Source organism: Salminus brasiliensis, chromosome 21 (genome assembly GCF_030463535.1).
Source record: "Salminus brasiliensis chromosome 21, fSalBra1.hap2, whole genome shotgun sequence".
Lineage (NCBI taxonomy): Eukaryota > Metazoa > Chordata > Actinopteri > Characiformes > Bryconidae > Salminus > Salminus brasiliensis.
In genome coordinates this window covers 9282162-9298367 of record NC_132898.1, presented here as the reverse complement: position 1 = coordinate 9298367, position 16206 = coordinate 9282162, and the positions used below count along the sequence as shown (strand labels likewise).

Genomic DNA, 16206 nt, shown 5'->3' with positions numbered 1-16206 from the left:
GCTATTCAGTCGCGTGGGTTCTGGAGAAGCACTGGGGTCATTTTGACTGTCAAAAGCAGATCCATCTATTCACAGAAGTCAAGGAGATTGTGCTCATTAAAAATACATTTGATGACCGAATGTAGGCTGGGGGTGGACCAGCCACACTTTAGGGCTCCATGTCTTATGGTCATTCATCATCCACCTCAGCATCACAGGTCCTCTGGGTGCTAACACACTGTTCTGTTAAACCCATAGACATCTGAAGAACTATACTGCAATTCCTACAGTAATGCCCTTTGTGAAACTGTATGATTACTGTTTTACACAACATCTTCTTCTGAATTCTGGGAAATATATATATATATTGTATCAAATAACTTCTTGTATGGATTTTGTAAGATTCTCTGGTGCTGCAAAAAATGCCGCCTCAACTGCTGTTTAAAACAGAACCCTGCTGAAAAATCGAGCTGATATCTAGTCTTTGCTGCTAGCTGATTTCAGATAGTCTAAATGGTCAAACGGTGTTGAAAAGCTGGTCATCCAAACCAAAAAATACCCTTTACTGGTAAGCTAGCTGGTTAACCAGCTCTTGACCAGCACAGTGTATGTTTCATTTGATTTGGTCCAGCTTAGTGATGCTGATCATGTTGTTCTTGCTAGTCGAACAGAATAAAACTGGTGGTCTAGCTGGTTTGGGTTGATCATGTTTGTAGACCAGCCTAACCATAAAACTCAAAGAAAAACACATCCTATGCTGGTCAAGAGCTAAGCTGGGCAACCAGCTTAACCAGGTACACCCGGCTGGGGGTTTTTTTGGCATTAAAGTTAGTCCATCCACTGGCATGTTGGGATGAATCCAGAGTAGACTAAGGAAGCCCATGCAGACACAGGGGCCATTACATTGATGAGTGCTGAAAATATTAATTACACTAATTTAACTAGTAACTACCTGGAAACTCTGCTGCCAGTATTACTAGTAGTGTGATATCATAACAGTCAATCTGCAGATTATTTTTTTCAGTTCAGGTAAGCCGTCTAAGTTTTACTATAATTTGTGATTTGATGAGATCCATTATTTTAGTCCAGTATGAATTCAGATGCTGTGTAGAACAAAAACAAAAATTCCAATCTAAATCATTTAAATAAAGTCAACTGTGAAACAGGATAAAAATGTATATATATATATTCTCATCAAATAAAATTTTAATCATATTTCTTTTTAAATACAGAAAACAGACCTTTTCAGCTGGGGTGATCCCTACTAGTACTTTTGATTTTAAAAGAAAGACTGGATCAGAAAGTGCCTACAAACTATGCAGACAATCTGATAACCGAACTGTCAAAGCAAAATTAGTTTGGGTAACCACGCACGAAGGACAGATGCTAAACATCACAAATTTACTGCCTCAGTAATGATCACAGAAATGAATCTGCACTACTGTGACCTAGTTACATACAAAAATCCTCACAAAAGCTGGAATTAATGGCATGGATGCAATTCAGAAACCGCTCATATCCAAGGCCAACATACAAGGACACATAACTTACAGGGTGTACAGAGAACATCGCCTAGAGCTCCAGAGCAACATGAAAAAGAAAAATAACCTAAGAAATCAGCTTTCATCATTTTTCCTACATTCAGTCATTAGTCTTCCCAATTGCTAAATATGCTGGATCACTAGGTCCAATTAACAAACAAACAAAGAACCAAATGGAGTTGTGTATAAACTAAAGCTGGAAAGGGGGCAGTTTCTGCAACAGGATAATGGTCCATACCCTACCTCAACATCCACCATGAACTACTAGCAATACTTTTTGGAATGGCTCTTACTGTCAACTGACTTAAACATCATCTAAAGATCTGTGTGTAGGTCTTCATCAGGAGTGCAAGGCTTCATTGGAGTGTGGAGAAGTAGACATGTATACCCAGAATTAATTATCCAATGTCAGTACCTGACCTCACTCTTGTGAAGTCTTGTGGCTTCAATCAAATCTTCACAGCAAAGTTCCAACATCGATTGTGAAGCCTTCTTAGAAGAGTAGAGGTTGTTACTGCAGCAGTCTATAGACGCCATTGATTTTACAGGAAATGCTGGGGGAGAAGGTGTCTATTTTTTTGGTCCACATATAATGTAATTATCACTTGACTCTGGAGTGTGCAGGAAAAGGGCTACAGTTTGGGTAGTGTCTTCACTGCCTTGACTTATTCAGGATTCAGCACATTAGCTAATTATCTCCAGGTGCCTCAGGTTTATTAGAGTTGAGGAAATAATTAGGATGTGGAGAGCTGTGGCCCTTCAGGACTGCCACTGGAAAAAACACTAGTTTTAAGTCAGGCTGAATAGTGAGTCATATTTTAAAATAGCCAGTATTCACATAAACTGCTTCAGATGGTTCCTTGAATGAGGCCATAGAAGAACCACTTTTGGTTCCATAAGGAGACATTTTTGTAAAGATTTGTGTGATATGTGGGTGTGAAGAACCTTTTAAAGGTCAGAAGAACCTTTACTCTATCTCAACTTAAAGGTTCTTCACAGTTACTTATCTCTATTAAAAACATGGTTCTTTATAGAACCCAAAGTGGTTCCTCTATGACAGGGATGGGCAATTCCTGGAATCCTAGAGGGTCAGATTCCTGCACCTGATTCAACTCGCTTGTTATTTGCCATGTTTAATATGTCTGTTAGAGAAGGGAAATCAGCTGGACCCTTGCCCTGTTGCCCACCCCTTCAAAGAACCATTTGAAGCACTTTTTTTATTTATTTAATTTATTATTAATTGAACCCCATTTTCTCTTCAATGTATCTGAACCAATTATCCCACCCACTCACCACCCAACAGTAGGAGGATTAGGACAAGCTCATGCCTCCTCCGATCCATGTAAAGTCAGCCACCACCCCTTTTTGTACTGTTGGTTATGCAGCATAACTAGGAAGCCAATGCGCTCGAAGGAAAGCATCAGATCCCCACCCATACACCAGCCAACAGATGCCTGTTCCAGGCTCCATCTCTCAGATGGAAAAGAGCTTGGGTCCCTTCATGACACAGCACTTATATAAAGCGTTTTGCACCAGTGAATCAGATGAGATGAGGGGCCTGGTGTCCTTCGCTCCAGAGAAGTGGATCAGCCCGTCGAGAGAAAGCTCAGGTCGGCTAAATGAAAATTAATCAATGCTTCGTTCTCCTCCTCCTGGACATCAGAGCGTCCTGCACGTAAAGGACCCAGCAGGAACAAATCATTAACAGAGCGGCTCCTGGTTAATTAAAACCTCTCCCAGGCGCTCACACCCAAAGCCAGTGAGGGATAGAGAGAGCGAGATAGAGATAGGCAATTAATATTTCCCAGAGATGCTTGGCATGGAAGATGAGTGTTTAAAATAAAAAGCAACACACGCTGGGTGGAGTGAGATACCGCATGTAACCTAAACAACAGAAAGCTCAGCATAAAATCAGTCTGAGTGTTTTGGTGTGAGACACCCTGATCTAGAGAGTCAGAACTGTTGACATAGGTGGTGAATGGAACCAGACACCTGAGGAAGAGTTTAATGCCTCTATAAACTTCCTCAGTGAAAGTTGTTACAGAAAATCTAAAATACATTTCTGACGCCTGAAGTTTTCCCTAGCAGCAAACACGCTCAGAGGAAAGCGCCAGGTCCCAAGCTCTGTCACTCCAGCTTACAGACGCCTGTGCCAGCCACCTACCCACTGGGAGAGAACACGGCCAACTCCACATGTTGATGGTAAAGCGGCATCACCCAACCCACAGGCCATAGTGGTAGCACCTTTGACGGTTGAGCCATTTAGAGCCTCCTGAAACATTTAGTTTTGGCCTACAACATGATTTCCAAAATCTACTCATGCCACAGGGGTACATTCAGGTAGTCAAGTATTGGTTCACTAATCACTTTTATATAGTAAATAAAACTATCACCACTGTAAAGAGTCAGTTCTTTACATTTAACCATTTCACCAACTGACGACTCTGAATGACTTTGTCTATTACCACTGACTCATGCATAAATGTTAAAAAATGGGTAATGGATCATTTAAAGCATCTTTACCTTAAAACAACAGCTTCAAAATCATTAGTGCTGTTCCACTGTCCTGTAATAAGGAGAAAGCCCTTGTTGTTGCTGCATGCTGCCAACTGCAATATGTAACTTTGGAGAAGCGGGCAGGATAGTGCTTGCGAGAACTGCACAACACTCCATAACCCATCACAAGTCATATATGTGATATATCCAATAGTATTAGTGTACTGCCAAAGTCCACGTTTCTTTCAGTTTCAGTGACGATGCTTTATCTCTCAGCTCCTACAGAAGAATGTTTCTTTAGTGGTGGTTCAAAGCACCAAATACAGTTCCTGACTGCACTTTTCCAGTGCTGCTTTAAATAAGACCATTAATACTGTGACTATATCCAGGCAAATGGAGCACCAACTACAGAGCAAGGATTATAAATGGGTAAATAACCACAACCAGGGCAAACTTTTGATTACTCTTACATTTATTATTCAGATTTGACAGAAACATGTATGGTCTTGAATTTGCTCAACACAGAGAATGTTTATTTATGCTCTTACAAATAAAAAAAAGAACAATGGCTCCTTAACGGGCCATTGGCACAGAAATGGTACTCAGTGCCCTTCCAGATGTTCCCAATTTTTGCTCAACTGTGGACCATTTGGGGCTCTAAAGTGCTCATTTGAGAACCACAGTCTAAAAGAACCATTGTTGTAAATGGGTGAGGGTTTTGCACATACTGTAAAGGCTTGCCAATAATTTAAGCTTTTTTTATTTTATTATTTTTTTAATCCAGAACTGTATGTCCAAGAACCATCTATGAATCTTTGTTTTTTAAGAATGTGAGAGAAAAAGGAAAACAGGATTTCAAAAATGAGACGTAAAACAGCACTGATACAATACCTGCAGTAAAACAACTGAAAGCGTTGGCCTTTTTTGCACATGCATATCGATCAGGCTTTACAATCTATAAAACATCATAACATATTAAAATCCTGTTTAAGATGCAGCACATACTTAAAAGCTTGAATAAACACATCTAAAAATAAATAAATAAAAGCAACAGAAATTAAATGCTGATGTCCAAAGAGTCTAGATACTTGTGTTTTTCAACATTTCTGACCCTGACCAACGTGTAACATATAAAATATAAACAGCAATAATTAGCATTCAGCGTCTGCTACAGTTTCTGAGCAGAAAAGCAAGCGCTAATGAGGGAAAGTGTATAAATTATCCTTGTCAAAATGAAGGGAAAAGTAATAATGGCGGAAGCGCAGAGGCATACGCTTGCTAATCATCTGTCTAACCACCATGTTTGCTTCACCACTGCTTCTCATTTGTACCCATATAATCGCACCCCATGTCTATCATCACCGTTGGCAATGAGTGCCCGAACGTTATCCACATGAAAAATGTAGCATAAATACAAATTGGTGTAACAGCAGGCAAATTGCTGTCTGCTTAACATGTTGCACAGTTCCTATGGAAACCATTAATGTCCCTAATGGGAGATGATAACACAAACATGAGGATCTTAAACCTGAAATAGAGCGCATTCAAAAGATACAGAATCTGGCCTCACTGCTAGTCTAGTCTTTAAAAAAAAGTAAAAGAAAAAAGAAGACAATGCAAGTGATTTAAGACAGTGAAGACAGTGTAAGTAAATTTTATATGTAATGCACATTTGTTAAAAAAGTAGGAACATTGAATTAGCAGATTGTACATCAACTCTTTGACAGATTGTACATTCACTTTTAAAAAATAATGGTGCTACAAAGAGTTCTTTAAGTGATGCCATAGAAAAACAGTTTTGGTTTAGACTTTAATACAGACTTTACACTATGTCTCCTCTGATACATGCGAAGCCAGCAACCACCTCTTTAGCAGCATCGCCGGGCAGCCAAACACACCTGGGTCCTCAGCTCCGCTGCACCTTTAAGGGTGACGTTAGTCAAGCGCCTACCCACCCTGAGGGAGCTTGGCCAATTGTTGATGGCAAAGTGGAATAGCCTGGGATTCAAACTCGCAAACCCTCTTCATGGCTGTGGCATCTTAGGAGAAGGAGGCATTAGTGATGGAGGCCTATGGTTCTTTATGGAATTAAAAGTGGTTCTTCTATGGCATCACTTAAAAAGACCTTTCCAATGACAGACTAGGGTTCAAAGAAGCACAAAGGAAACAAGCTTCTGACATCAGTCATGTCTGCATAATGGCTATGTTTGGGGTAAAATGTGTAAGTTTGTTTTTTCTGTAAACCATTCCTTTAATCAAGTCAAGTCAGATTTATTTTACAACTGTTGTCGTCACAAAGCAGCTTTACATAATTACTACTTAATAAAGGACAGAGACAGAGAAGAAAGAAGAAATAACATGAAGGATCAAAGACCCCCCGTGAGCAAGCCAACGGCGACAGTGGCAAGGAAAAACTCCCTTAGAGCTGGAGGAAGAAACCTTGGGAGGAACCTTAATCCTTGCCTCAGGCTGAAAGCATGACTTCAATGATGAATCACTATAGACAGAGCAATTTAAACCAAGAGTATGGCTAATCTGTGACTGAGGAACTGGCACATTCAGAAACCGGCAACATATCAGACCCACAGGAACAGAGAAACACTGTGAGGAAGTGAGTATTGCATTTAGTGTCAAGATAAGAACAAGAGTTACCACGTGATTAAGTCTTTCACCCAAAAAATCATTTGGCCAACAGGCTGAAGAAAGAGTAGTGTGTACAAAGCATGAAGAACACGACCAAAAAAACAATAATCCAGCATTTTCTTTTTAACACCAATAAAATAAAAACACCAATACCGTTTAAAAGAGAAGAGGGTTGCTAATGCTACCTAAGAAGTTTTATATACAAACTTTATCTTTTAGATATTCTGGATAACTGGGTTATTAAAACGTTCCCTCAAAACATAGATCCTGGGTTCCCAGATCCAGATTAAGGCTAATCCTGGACTAAAAAGAATTTCAAATGGTGATACACCACTGGCATTGCGACGTAGTCCAGGACTGGGCTTAATCCATCTCCGGGAAACAAGCCCAGAATGTATTAAATTTACTTGGTGCAAATGAACCCAACTCCACTTCAATGAAATTAATTACATTGGCACTTTTAAATTTGACAATATAAAAATAATTAGGATTGGGAGTGTTACTTTAAAACTGTATCCTGGTCTAGATTGTTAATTACCAGTTGATCTGGTAACCAAATCCAATGTAATGCTTTTGATGTTTATTAAATGTCCTAGCAGCTTGGACCCAGTCAGCTTGGTTGTTTTTATGATAACCACAGGGAAAGCAGTGACTGATGGAGTAGACATCAAACCTGCAAACGTTTGGAAAATACTGACTGCTGTAGAATAATGTTTTTAACATGTAATCTTTCTAATAATCACCTTATTTTATAAAGTATCTGTAATCTGATTACTGTCTTTTTTCTTTGTCTAATGCAGTAACCTTTTTTTGCATCCTGGCTATGTCACTTAACACAGATATTTGTTTTTCTACTTTTACAAAATGATATGCACATCTGAATCATGCAAATGTAACAATTTTTTTTGCACTGTATATTTGGTAAGTTTCATTGCATTGTCATGTACCAAATTTATTGGAATAGTAATTCCTGATATATTCTAATAGATTCTGATTGTAATATAGTAACATATATTACTTATTATATTCATGTCCTTGCTTATAAAATGAATTACCTATAAAATACTTCGGAATCATATATGTAGAAAACTGCAGTTTTGCATGTTTCAATGAAATTACCCAGGATATGACCATTTATATGAATGTAGCAACATACTTTCTAAGGCTCAAAAGTAAGCATAGAGCTACTTTAATCTAACTTTGTAAACTTGCAAATATATATATAAACTTATGGTGCACCACTACCTTGAAACCTTCTAAAACCTATCAGACCTCAAACCCACACAACAGTCACTCAGACAGGGGCTATTGAATGGGAAAATGCAGTCCTCAGTATGCACGAACAGGTTTCTGGTCCTCTGCTTGGTTGAATGGTTTGGCGGAGCTGGACTGGTCCTGTTGGTCAATGGACTGGTAGGCATCTCTGTTCCGGGTCACTGTGGGAAAGTCTGAGGAGAGAAGGTCAGGATAGATTTTCAATGCTTCCATCCAGTCATACAGACAGACCTTATTCAGTTAATACTAGTGCTGGGAGTGTATTGCTACAATCAAAACATTATGACCATTCACTCAAATAACAACGATTATCCTGTAATGAGAGTATTAGATGGCAAGTGTGGGTTGGATGCGAGAAGGTGTGAAGGTGTGACCTTTGACTTTAAACAAAGGCCAAATTGTAATGGCCAGACTGGGTAGGAGCATCTCGGCAAGACTAGTGGGGTGCTACTGGGTCAGCAGTGGGGAGTACCTATGGACAGGAGGTACTGGCAACAGAGTGTTGGGCGACCAAGGCACGGCAAAAAGGGGGGGCAACAAAGGCTACTGTAGCATAAGTCGCAGAAATGGTCAGTGATGATTTCAGGAGGAATGTGTAAACACTCACAACATTCTCTGGCCAGTGTTCTGCCATGAAACCCTGGGTCTTGGCATCCATGCAGATGTCAATTTGATAGAGTGTCTCTGTGTTTATGTGCTGCTGTCTTGGCTAGGGCACACTTGTAAAAGAGATTTTTAATCTCAATGTGTGTGTGTGTGTATATATATATATATATATATATATATATATATTCTATACTCAGAATCTGGTTACATATATCAATCGCAGTATGTTAAGGCACAGTAACAGTAACCATCTTGTTTTATTTGAAAAGATAAAAAGAGGCAAATGGTCACACTGACATACATTTTGGTACACAAACGCACACAAATTTCATAAATTGACCTCACAGGAAAAAAGGAATACAAAAGAAAATGATGGATGGATGGATGGATGGATGGATAGATGGATAGATTAATAGATGGTTAGATAGATAACTTGCCCTGTTAAATAAATAAAGCAATATCTAATCAAAACAAAACTAATTGTCTTTGTTAAAACAATGGTATCTTTGGTTATCTTAAAATATACACAAAAGACAAAACACTGTAATGCTGCACTTGATAGTCTTTTTGTTTATGGCAGCACCTGGGATTGAAGCTTCTGATTGGTTCTAAATGTGATTAAGACAAATACAGAAATTTCCCTCAGTAGGCTCCATGATGTGCAGATTAAGGATAATATGGAACACCACTACATCAAGGCTAGTGACATGGTACTGTTCAAATGTTTGGAATCATGTTTAATAATTCATCAGTTTCATTATGTACAGTACTGTGAAAGTTGTAGTCCCTCATGTTTCTCTGGTACAATACTCCTGTTGTACTGTACTGTTGTGGTTTGTCAAACACATTTAGATCTCACCAACATGCCATGTGTTATTACGGCAGAAGAAATCAAAGAAGCTCAACATACAAATTGTGTAAAAAAAGTAATTGACCTCTTAGTTACTCACAAACCAACAAAACAAATACACCACATTTTTTTGATGATAATGCAGCTTGGATGCAGTCAGCCTCCACTCATATTAAAGTTTACCATCACAACAATACAGGCACCATAAAGTTTCCTAACAAGAAACAAGTGATCAAATGGCACTCCAGAGCAGATGAGAACAAAGCTGCAGCAGATGAGAACAGCCTGAAAATGTTTACAAAACAGTTCTAAGGTTCCACAGCATCACCGATCCACAGTGAAAGTCTTTAAATTGACAATCAAAATACACTGCTAACCAAAATAAATATTAATGCTCATCCTAAACCTAGACAATACCAAAACCTTCTGCGATAATGTCCTATGGACTGATCAGTCTGAAGTGTAACCTTTACAGCCTATTATATAGGTTTGTAGACAATGGAGCGGATGGATGGAAGCCATTTAAGAATAATATAACTTTAAGAATAAAGTTATAATAAAATTAATAGAAATAATTAGAAATTAATACAGAAAGCCTCACGTTTCAAAAGTTAGCATCAGATTACGAGATTGAAAACATCAAATTCTACATTTGTTTTAACAGTTATATATTTCTTTGTATATACAGTTAATATTTTATATAGCACATATATATGAAGGTTTTATATATTTAATATAGTTACATGAAATAAATCCCTTGTTGTCCCTACCTGAAATATTGAATAAACTTTAAAACAGTTTCTTGTTTACAGTTTTTAAGAATTCATAAACGTTTTTGTATGTAAAATAAAACAATATCAACATTATATTGTGATTCCAAACTTTTCGACTGTAGTCTTTGAAACTTGATCATAGGATTTGATCCCTAGATCAGAATAAATATCTGAGGTGCACACACACTCAAACACATATACATACATACACAAATACATACACAAATACATACACATAATTCACACACTGACTTCAAGCAGCTTAACAGTTACACTAAAATAGATGATTTTATGCAAGAATCGAGAGACAGAGTAAGTGGTTCACAACATTCACAAGCAGCAGATGAGGAGAGGAATGAAGAACAGAAGGATACACATGGACAAAATAAATGTGATTTTGGGTTGTAATACAAAGGTGTGGGGAGAAAGAGAGTGCTTTCAGTAACGGCGGCCAAACAGACTGCTGTCAGCACTGTCTGTGGTGCAGCGACTGTCCACTGACGTCTCCAAGTCTGACAAACAGAAGAAGGACACCGACACACAGAGACAAACAGACAGGACACGATAACGGACAGACAGACAGACAGCAGAAAAGTGGGGAAAACAAAAAAGAGTGACAACAAAGGAAAAGTGAGGACCAGTGACAGACAACACAACAGTAAAAGTGCAGAGCAGAAAAACTACAAAGTTCAGTTAAATAGAATATACATTAACCTCACCAAGCTCCGCCCACAAATGCTGACTTGTGTAGCTACTGTTGCTAAGTAGGACAAGCTTCAAGTCAGTGCCACATCAGATCAGCTAATTTACAAGCATACAAGTGAGATTTCCCTCCCTCCATTTTTTAAAATATTTCCATCCCAAATGACAGACTGCTCCCTATGTAATGTACTATGCAAGTCACACAATTACAGATAGTAAATAATACGTAAGAGAACAGAATTTACATTTATTCATATAGAAATCTGAAATCTAGTGTTATCTGTGTGTGGATGTTGTAGTTTTATGACTTATGTAGGAGTACAGCAGTATTTGAGATTCAACCAGAAACACAGATGTGTTGTGACGGCAGCATTTTCATTAAGCTCTGTTTTCCTTGTCCATATGGTAACACTGAAAATAGAGTTTTTAAAAATCTCCACCTTAAATAGTGCTTTCGAAAAGCTCAGTTTTCAGCGACCATAAAACAGCATTTTTTGTGTGGACCTCCAGCCTTTAGAGCTATGCACCTGATTCAGTTCATGACGTTCTTGACAATCAGCTGAAGAGCAGAATCAGCAATGTAAAGAATTTAAGTATTAATTATGTAAAGCTGCTTTGTGACGACAACAGTTGTAAAAAGCGCTATACAAATAAATTTGACTTGACTTGACTTGACTAAAGAGTGAAAGAATATTTGAAGTATATGACTTAAAGCTAGGATGCAGCCAGGGAACGGTGCATTTCTCAGCCATCAATTAAGCTTGTTCTGTTATAAACGCATCCGAGAAACGTATCCATCATATCTGAGAAATTGACTTTTATTATAGACATGAGCAACAGAAGGGTGGTCGTCCTTTCGCTTCCACGAGATCACTTAGATTTGTGGGCAGTGGAGCAAATGGATGCCCATGTTTCAGGGTGCTCTTGTGTCTGTGTTACCTTCTGGCTCTCTCCTTTCAGTTAGTCTTTAGCCTAGATAATGTTTACATTCTCTATACCTTAGAAATCCAAACAGAACTGATTCTTAATCTAAAATAGCCATTTTCCATGTTAATGACTGCCTGCCTGTCCAGCCTGACACTGATGAAAGACTGACCGTCAGGCTTTGCTATTGCTATCTGCTATTGCTATGGTTGTGCAGTGATTTTTAAATCAATAATTTATTGACCAGTGGGGGAGAGGTTCCCTTGTGAGTCTTGGTTCCCACCAAGGTTACTTCGTCCAGCTCTGAGGGGGGGTTTCCTTGCCACTGTCTTGCTTATTAGAAGTTTTATGTTTTTTTCTTGATTCATAGTGTTATTACTAGATTTCTCTAAAGCTGTTTTGTGACAACGTCAGTTGTAAAAAGTGCTATATAAATAAATTTGACTTTTAGCGTCTTGAGTATCAGGATTATATATCGATAAGGCCAAGCCACATAAAACACCCTAGAAACATTTAAAACAGATACAAATCCAATCGCTCAGACCACTTCAAGAGATGGTCTGAGACACATTTGAGCCACGTTATAGCAGTGCAAATGTATCCGTCTCTCCAAGATACATTCAACAAGCCCCATCTTTAGCATAGCACAGGTGGAGGCTGAACAGATAAACAACTGGTTGCCACATAGCGAGCGGATTTCAGTCCGACTAGCCAGAGACGCATTTGACTGCACAATGCAAACGCAAGTGGCAAGACTTTGATCAGGATACAATCCAGATACTAGTCACATGAAGTGACCAGGTGTAATCAGGGTCTTTATCAGTTTCCTACATCTACACAAGTTTGCAGATGACAAAGTTCAATACGATGGTCTTATATGGTGTCAAACTATCGCAAACTATACTTTATTCAGCACTTCAGTCCTGTAGCTCTCCTTCACTGCACTGTTGTGCTTCTCCTGCTCTAAAACACATCTCATTCAACTCACTAGCCCAAAAACGGCTTTGGTCAATAGTAGGGAAAATGTGCAGTGCATGTGGACTGAAAAAGCATGATAAACACTGACCTAAAACAATACTTTCAGCTTAAACAAGTGAAAGGTAAGGTGCAGGTTACATTATTGGAAGCCTGTAACATTGTCAGATGACTGCCATTAACAGTGTAATTAACACTTTTAGTTCTGCGGCACTGGTTTAAATCAGCTACAGTCAGTTACTCAGTTACCACTGCACGTAATCTATCTTCACAGTTAAGACTAGTCTGCCCCAGAACCAATTCTACAGAGGAACTACACTGAGTCATTCATTTTCTTTATCTCTGAGGATCTGCCTGGCTTCCTGGGCCACACTCCTCTCTTCAAGCACTTACTCTATCAGACATTTGTCTTGTGACCATCTCACTAACTCAGTTACGCCCCAGTTTGACTCAATCTGACTGCCTGTTTCAGAGAAACACGGCTTTTCTGCTTTGCTCCACACAACGCTATAAAGCATGCAAAACCAAGTCATCCAATGCATTCTAGTCTTATTATTCAAATGCAACCATTACTATAATACTGCGATTAAACTAGTATTTAGGTGTGGTAGCTGGAGTAAGGACAAGACTCAATATATTCAATGTACATGAAGTTTAAATTAAATCTGAGTGTAAACTTATAAGGGCTGTGTAGTAATGTGTATTTGCCCTAAATAAGTAAACAAATAAACAAACTAATTAATAAATAATAATAAAAATAATTTGGGTAATAATAATGGGTTAATAAGTATAAATAACCTGGGAAAGCCTGGCTGGAGGGATGGCTTTAAGGGTTAAGGGTTTATTAGGTTAAAGAAATATACTAAGAATTAGGGTTTAACAGTTTAATGAAATTAACAAATAACAAAATAAAAATAATAAAAAAACAGATTACAACAACAACAACAATAATGATTATGATAATGGAATCATGTGATTCATATATAAATATAAAAATAATTAAAAATAAAATTTGGGTTTTTTTTGGGTTATGTGTATGTATTCCCATCCAATGTAAGTGGGAAAATACAATAAAATAAAATAAACCCTCTAGTAAATGAGGCAAACATCAAAAACCAATGACATTACCTCAGCTAATACAAGCCACAGGACAGGCACATGCATCTCAAAGCAGCCTAGACCTCATCAATGGAGTCCTTCAAGAAGCGAAGCTCATGACACCATGTCCCTCGAGATGCTTCACTTACCAAAGTTGATGTTGTAGTCCCCACCCCTTTCGCGGTACATCTGGTAGACGAAGAAGCAGGAAAGAGGCTTGAGTATGAGGCTAAGGATGGCCATGCCCATGCTAAATCGGGTAAAATCTGTGCCCTCCTGAATCACAGGGTAGTATACTCCAAAGTGGATGATGTCCGTCAGTATTGTCGCTATCATCCCGATTAGGAACTAAGACAGAAAAGGAGAAGGGAAAGGTTTGACAGTTTTAGAGCAGCATTGAGGTGTGGGCCCTTGTGGTTTAAAGAGTAGACAAACTCAGTCACATGTTAAGATCTTTTTAGTCTTCAGAGAGCACATTCAAACTGTTCATTATTGACGGTCATTCTGATATAAAATCTAACAACTTCATTGAACACTGTTGGGGGAGAAGGCTAACTGCTAATTAATCATACTGGCTAGTTAGCACAGCAAAAATCACACCATGTGCCATATCAAGCCTATCAAGCCTAAAATATGTGACGGGCTCTGAGAGGTCCAGTGGACTAAGGCCCTGACATTTTGATCTGAGGATCGCTGGTTCAAATCCTGGGTAATGCAGCTTGCCATCAAGCAGCTGAAGTCAGAGATTGTACAACTGATCCCTGCTCTCTCAGGGGTGGGTCACTTCTAGAGTAAGGCACAGGCCTAACTGCTGTATAGGAGCTGGGGAGCCTCTACCTAGCTTCACATGTACTACTCTTCACTCTTCTAGTGTTGAGGGCACTGCTAGTAATATGGGGAGTTCACAAGAACAGGGTAATTGGCCTTCCAAATGGGGTAAAATTAGAAAACCGTTTCCCCCAGTATAATTTAGTTGATATTTATTACAATCCCAGCTCTCCAGTTTAAACCACAAACAAAACAATACAAATGTCAGGTTACTCCAAAGAAACACTCTCTGTACAAGCTAAAATTAGCAACAGCAGGCTTGTTAATTCCTTAAACTCTTTTTTTTGACAATTGTTGTGTTGATGTATACATCATATTTGTCATTTATGTGGAAACAATTTAAGTGTGCTAGGACTGTTGTGCATTTTTTTTTTATCTATAATCCAGCTAGTGTCAATCTACTGACCTCATAACAGCTTTAGTGACCTACCATTAGCACAGCATCTATTGAGTCTCTCTGAGCGATGGCCCACACACCAACAGCCAAAACGCTGAAATTTCCCCAGGCGTACGAGCTAGGCAGCAAGACCATGCAACCCCTGTTATTGCACATGGGATTATTACATAATTAGTTGTCACGTTTTAGTGAAACGGAACAAGGCATTGCAGAACAAAGTTATTACGAAAGTACCAACCACTCACTCAAGCACTCTACAACCCCACAGATAGAAACACACAGCTAACAACGTGGCATTACACAGAGAGAGCATGAGCCGTTTCAGGCCCAGATTTGTTACAGAACGGGATTGGATTCAGTCTTTTTTTGTCCCCTTTTAAATATCAAATACAGATGCACTCCATGAACGCCATAGCTCACAACCAAAAGAGAGTCACCAGATCTTGGATTTGACTGCATTAAGCCACAAGAGCCTTAGTGAGGTCAGGTACTACTGATGGATGGTTCTGGATGACAAATGCTACTCCTGGTCATTTCTATAGGTATTTCAGAGAATGTGATTCCACTGCTCTCTAGCTCTTCATTAGCAGTCAGCAGTTTCTAATATGCACTCTTCTACATACTTGTGGCAGGAGGGCTACTCTGAATAAGTTGAATAATATTGATAGGCACAATGGCCCTTTTCAACCCAGTCTTTGGGAATTATCTGAGAGTTGAATGCCTCTGATGATAAATAATAAGGGATGACTCGATCCGTCCCAATGGATCAGAATCAGGGAGTATCCAAGCATATTTGAACCTACACAGTTGCTCCACTCGCTTACTTGCTCAGTTGCTTATTATGGGCAAGTCCACTAATCTTTCCACACTCCTAATCTTCATGCTATGTTTGGGGTCCTGTAGGTCCCAAACCCAGTTTAAAAGATTAATAACATTCTTTTAATAGGCTAAAAAGTAACGGCACGTGATCTAATTGGCTAACTATGGAAAATAGGTTTGTTTGGCCAATTTTCTTTAATAAGCAAGTGAAATATAACAGCATTCAAATATGGGTTAATTTAATGACCTATTTGTCCATTTACAACACTGGGGTCTCCAGGACACAAAACAATGACATAC

The 16206-nt window shown here is 38.8% G+C and overlaps 1 protein-coding gene across 1 annotated transcript in view; it reads right to left on the bottom strand.

The window, feature by feature from the left end:
- Positions 1–4459: 4459 nt before the first annotated feature.
- agtrap (angiotensin II receptor-associated protein) overlaps positions 4460–16206 on the bottom strand; it is a 12719-nt gene continuing 972 nt past the window's right edge. Inside the window, exons 3-5 of the mRNA XM_072665827.1 lie at positions 15121–15229; positions 14012–14210; positions 4460–8107 (exon numbers count right to left, since the gene is read on the bottom strand). Of these exons, the coding sequence (XP_072521928.1) occupies positions 7989–8107; positions 14012–14210; positions 15121–15229 (427 nt within the window). The 3' untranslated portion in view covers positions 4460–7988. The remainder of the gene's footprint in view (positions 8108–14011; positions 14211–15120; positions 15230–16206) is intronic.